Source organism: Pinus tabuliformis, chromosome 7 (assembly GCF_031772625.1).
Source record: "Pinus tabuliformis cultivar Carrire ecotype Pingquan chromosome 7, CPIR1, whole genome shotgun sequence".
Lineage (NCBI taxonomy): Eukaryota > Viridiplantae > Streptophyta > Pinopsida > Pinales > Pinaceae > Pinus > Pinus tabuliformis.
Genome location: NC_142293.1, coordinates 1,069,027,262 through 1,069,028,694, shown reverse-complemented (window position 1 = coordinate 1,069,028,694; position 1,433 = coordinate 1,069,027,262). Strand labels below are relative to the sequence as shown.

Below are 1,433 nucleotides of genomic sequence, written 5' to 3'. Positions count from 1 at the left end.
GAGAGAGCGGGCATCCCTGCCTGATGCCTCTCTTCGCTTTAAAGAAGTTTGCAGGTCTGCCATTTATGAGAGGAGCTATCCATGGATTGTTCATGCAGGCTTTTAGAAGATTAACAAACTGAATGGAGAAGCCAAAGGACAGCAAGACTTTGCTGAGAAATGCTCTATTAACTCTGTCGAACGCGTTTGCCATATCTAGCTTTATTAACATGCCTTTCTCCTTTCTCTGCTGGCTTGTGTGGATGGTCTCTTGAACTTGGATGACGTTGTCGAGGATGTGTCTACCCTTCACAAAACCTCCTTGAGATGTTGAGATGATTCTAGGGAGCAAGGGCTTCATTCTATTGGCCATCAGCTTTGCCAAGATCTTATAGGAAGCATTACATAAGGAAATTGGCCTGAATCTGGCAAAAGTTTCCGGGTTAGATTCCTTGGGGATCAGAGCTAAGTAGGTTGAGTTGGTGCTACCACCTACTTTGGCTTTTGACATGAATCCCCTTACCATCCTTTGGAGGTCATATTTTATTATGTCCCAGCAGACTTTGTAGAAGTGAATGGAAAAACCGTCCGGTCCGGGGCCTTGTCAGAGTCCATGGACCAGATGGTTTTGATAATTTCTTCCTCTGTGACAGGTTTACATAACTCTGCATTGTTCTCAGGCGAAATTAAGGAGGGTATGTGATTGAGAAATTCTGCTTCCTCCATTTCTTCACCTTGATCATCCGAGCTGAAGAGATTCTGAAAGTGTTGTTCTGCAGCTTCTTTGACTTGTTGATTGCCCTTGCAGATTTGGCCCGTCATAGTCTTTATTTCTGTTATGTGGTTCCTAGACAATCTAGCCCTGTACTGCCGGTGGAAAAAAGAGGTGTTGCGGTCCCCTCCTTTTAGCCACAGGCTCCTTGATTTTAGTCTCCAATATTCTTCCTCGTTTCTGAAAGATTTATAGGCTGCTCTCTGCGCTCTAATTTCCTTTTCCAAGAGGTTTTCATTAATGATTTTGCTTTCCATATTATTTTGCAGGGAATGCAGGGCCTGGACAGCTGCAACTCTTAGAGAGATGAGGTTGGGCGCTGGCTTCTTGATCCAATCTTTCAAAGCTTTTTTAGTGAGCTTCAGTTTTTGCTCCCAAACAAAGCTTGGGGATCCTGCAATGGGGGTGTTCCAGGATGCTTTCACCGTGTCCATAAAGCCTTCTCTTTCAATCCACTGAGGAGAGAATCAAAAGGGAATGGGGCCCAAGTCTTCTTCATCTTCTAGGCAGAGCTGAATTGGCTTGTGATCCGAGGACAATTTGGGCAGGATTTTTGATGTTATGATTTTCTTGTTCGTGAGGGGAGATTGCACTAGAAAGCGATCGAGCCGAGCAGAGATGTGGTCTGTTCCAGATCTATTATTTGACCAGGTATATAAACCGTGTATTGGGTTAAAGTCAT

General features: G+C 44.3%; 1 protein-coding gene across 1 annotated transcript; it reads right to left on the bottom strand.

The window, feature by feature from the left end:
* Positions 1-525: 525 nt before the first annotated feature.
* On the bottom strand, positions 526-1,185 carry LOC149251307 (uncharacterized). Its single transcript, XM_089453848.1, has one exon. It carries the CDS (start codon positions 1,183-1,185, stop codon positions 526-528), a length of 660 nt encoding a protein of 219 aa, XP_089309974.1.
* Positions 1,186-1,433: the final 248 nt, after the last annotated feature.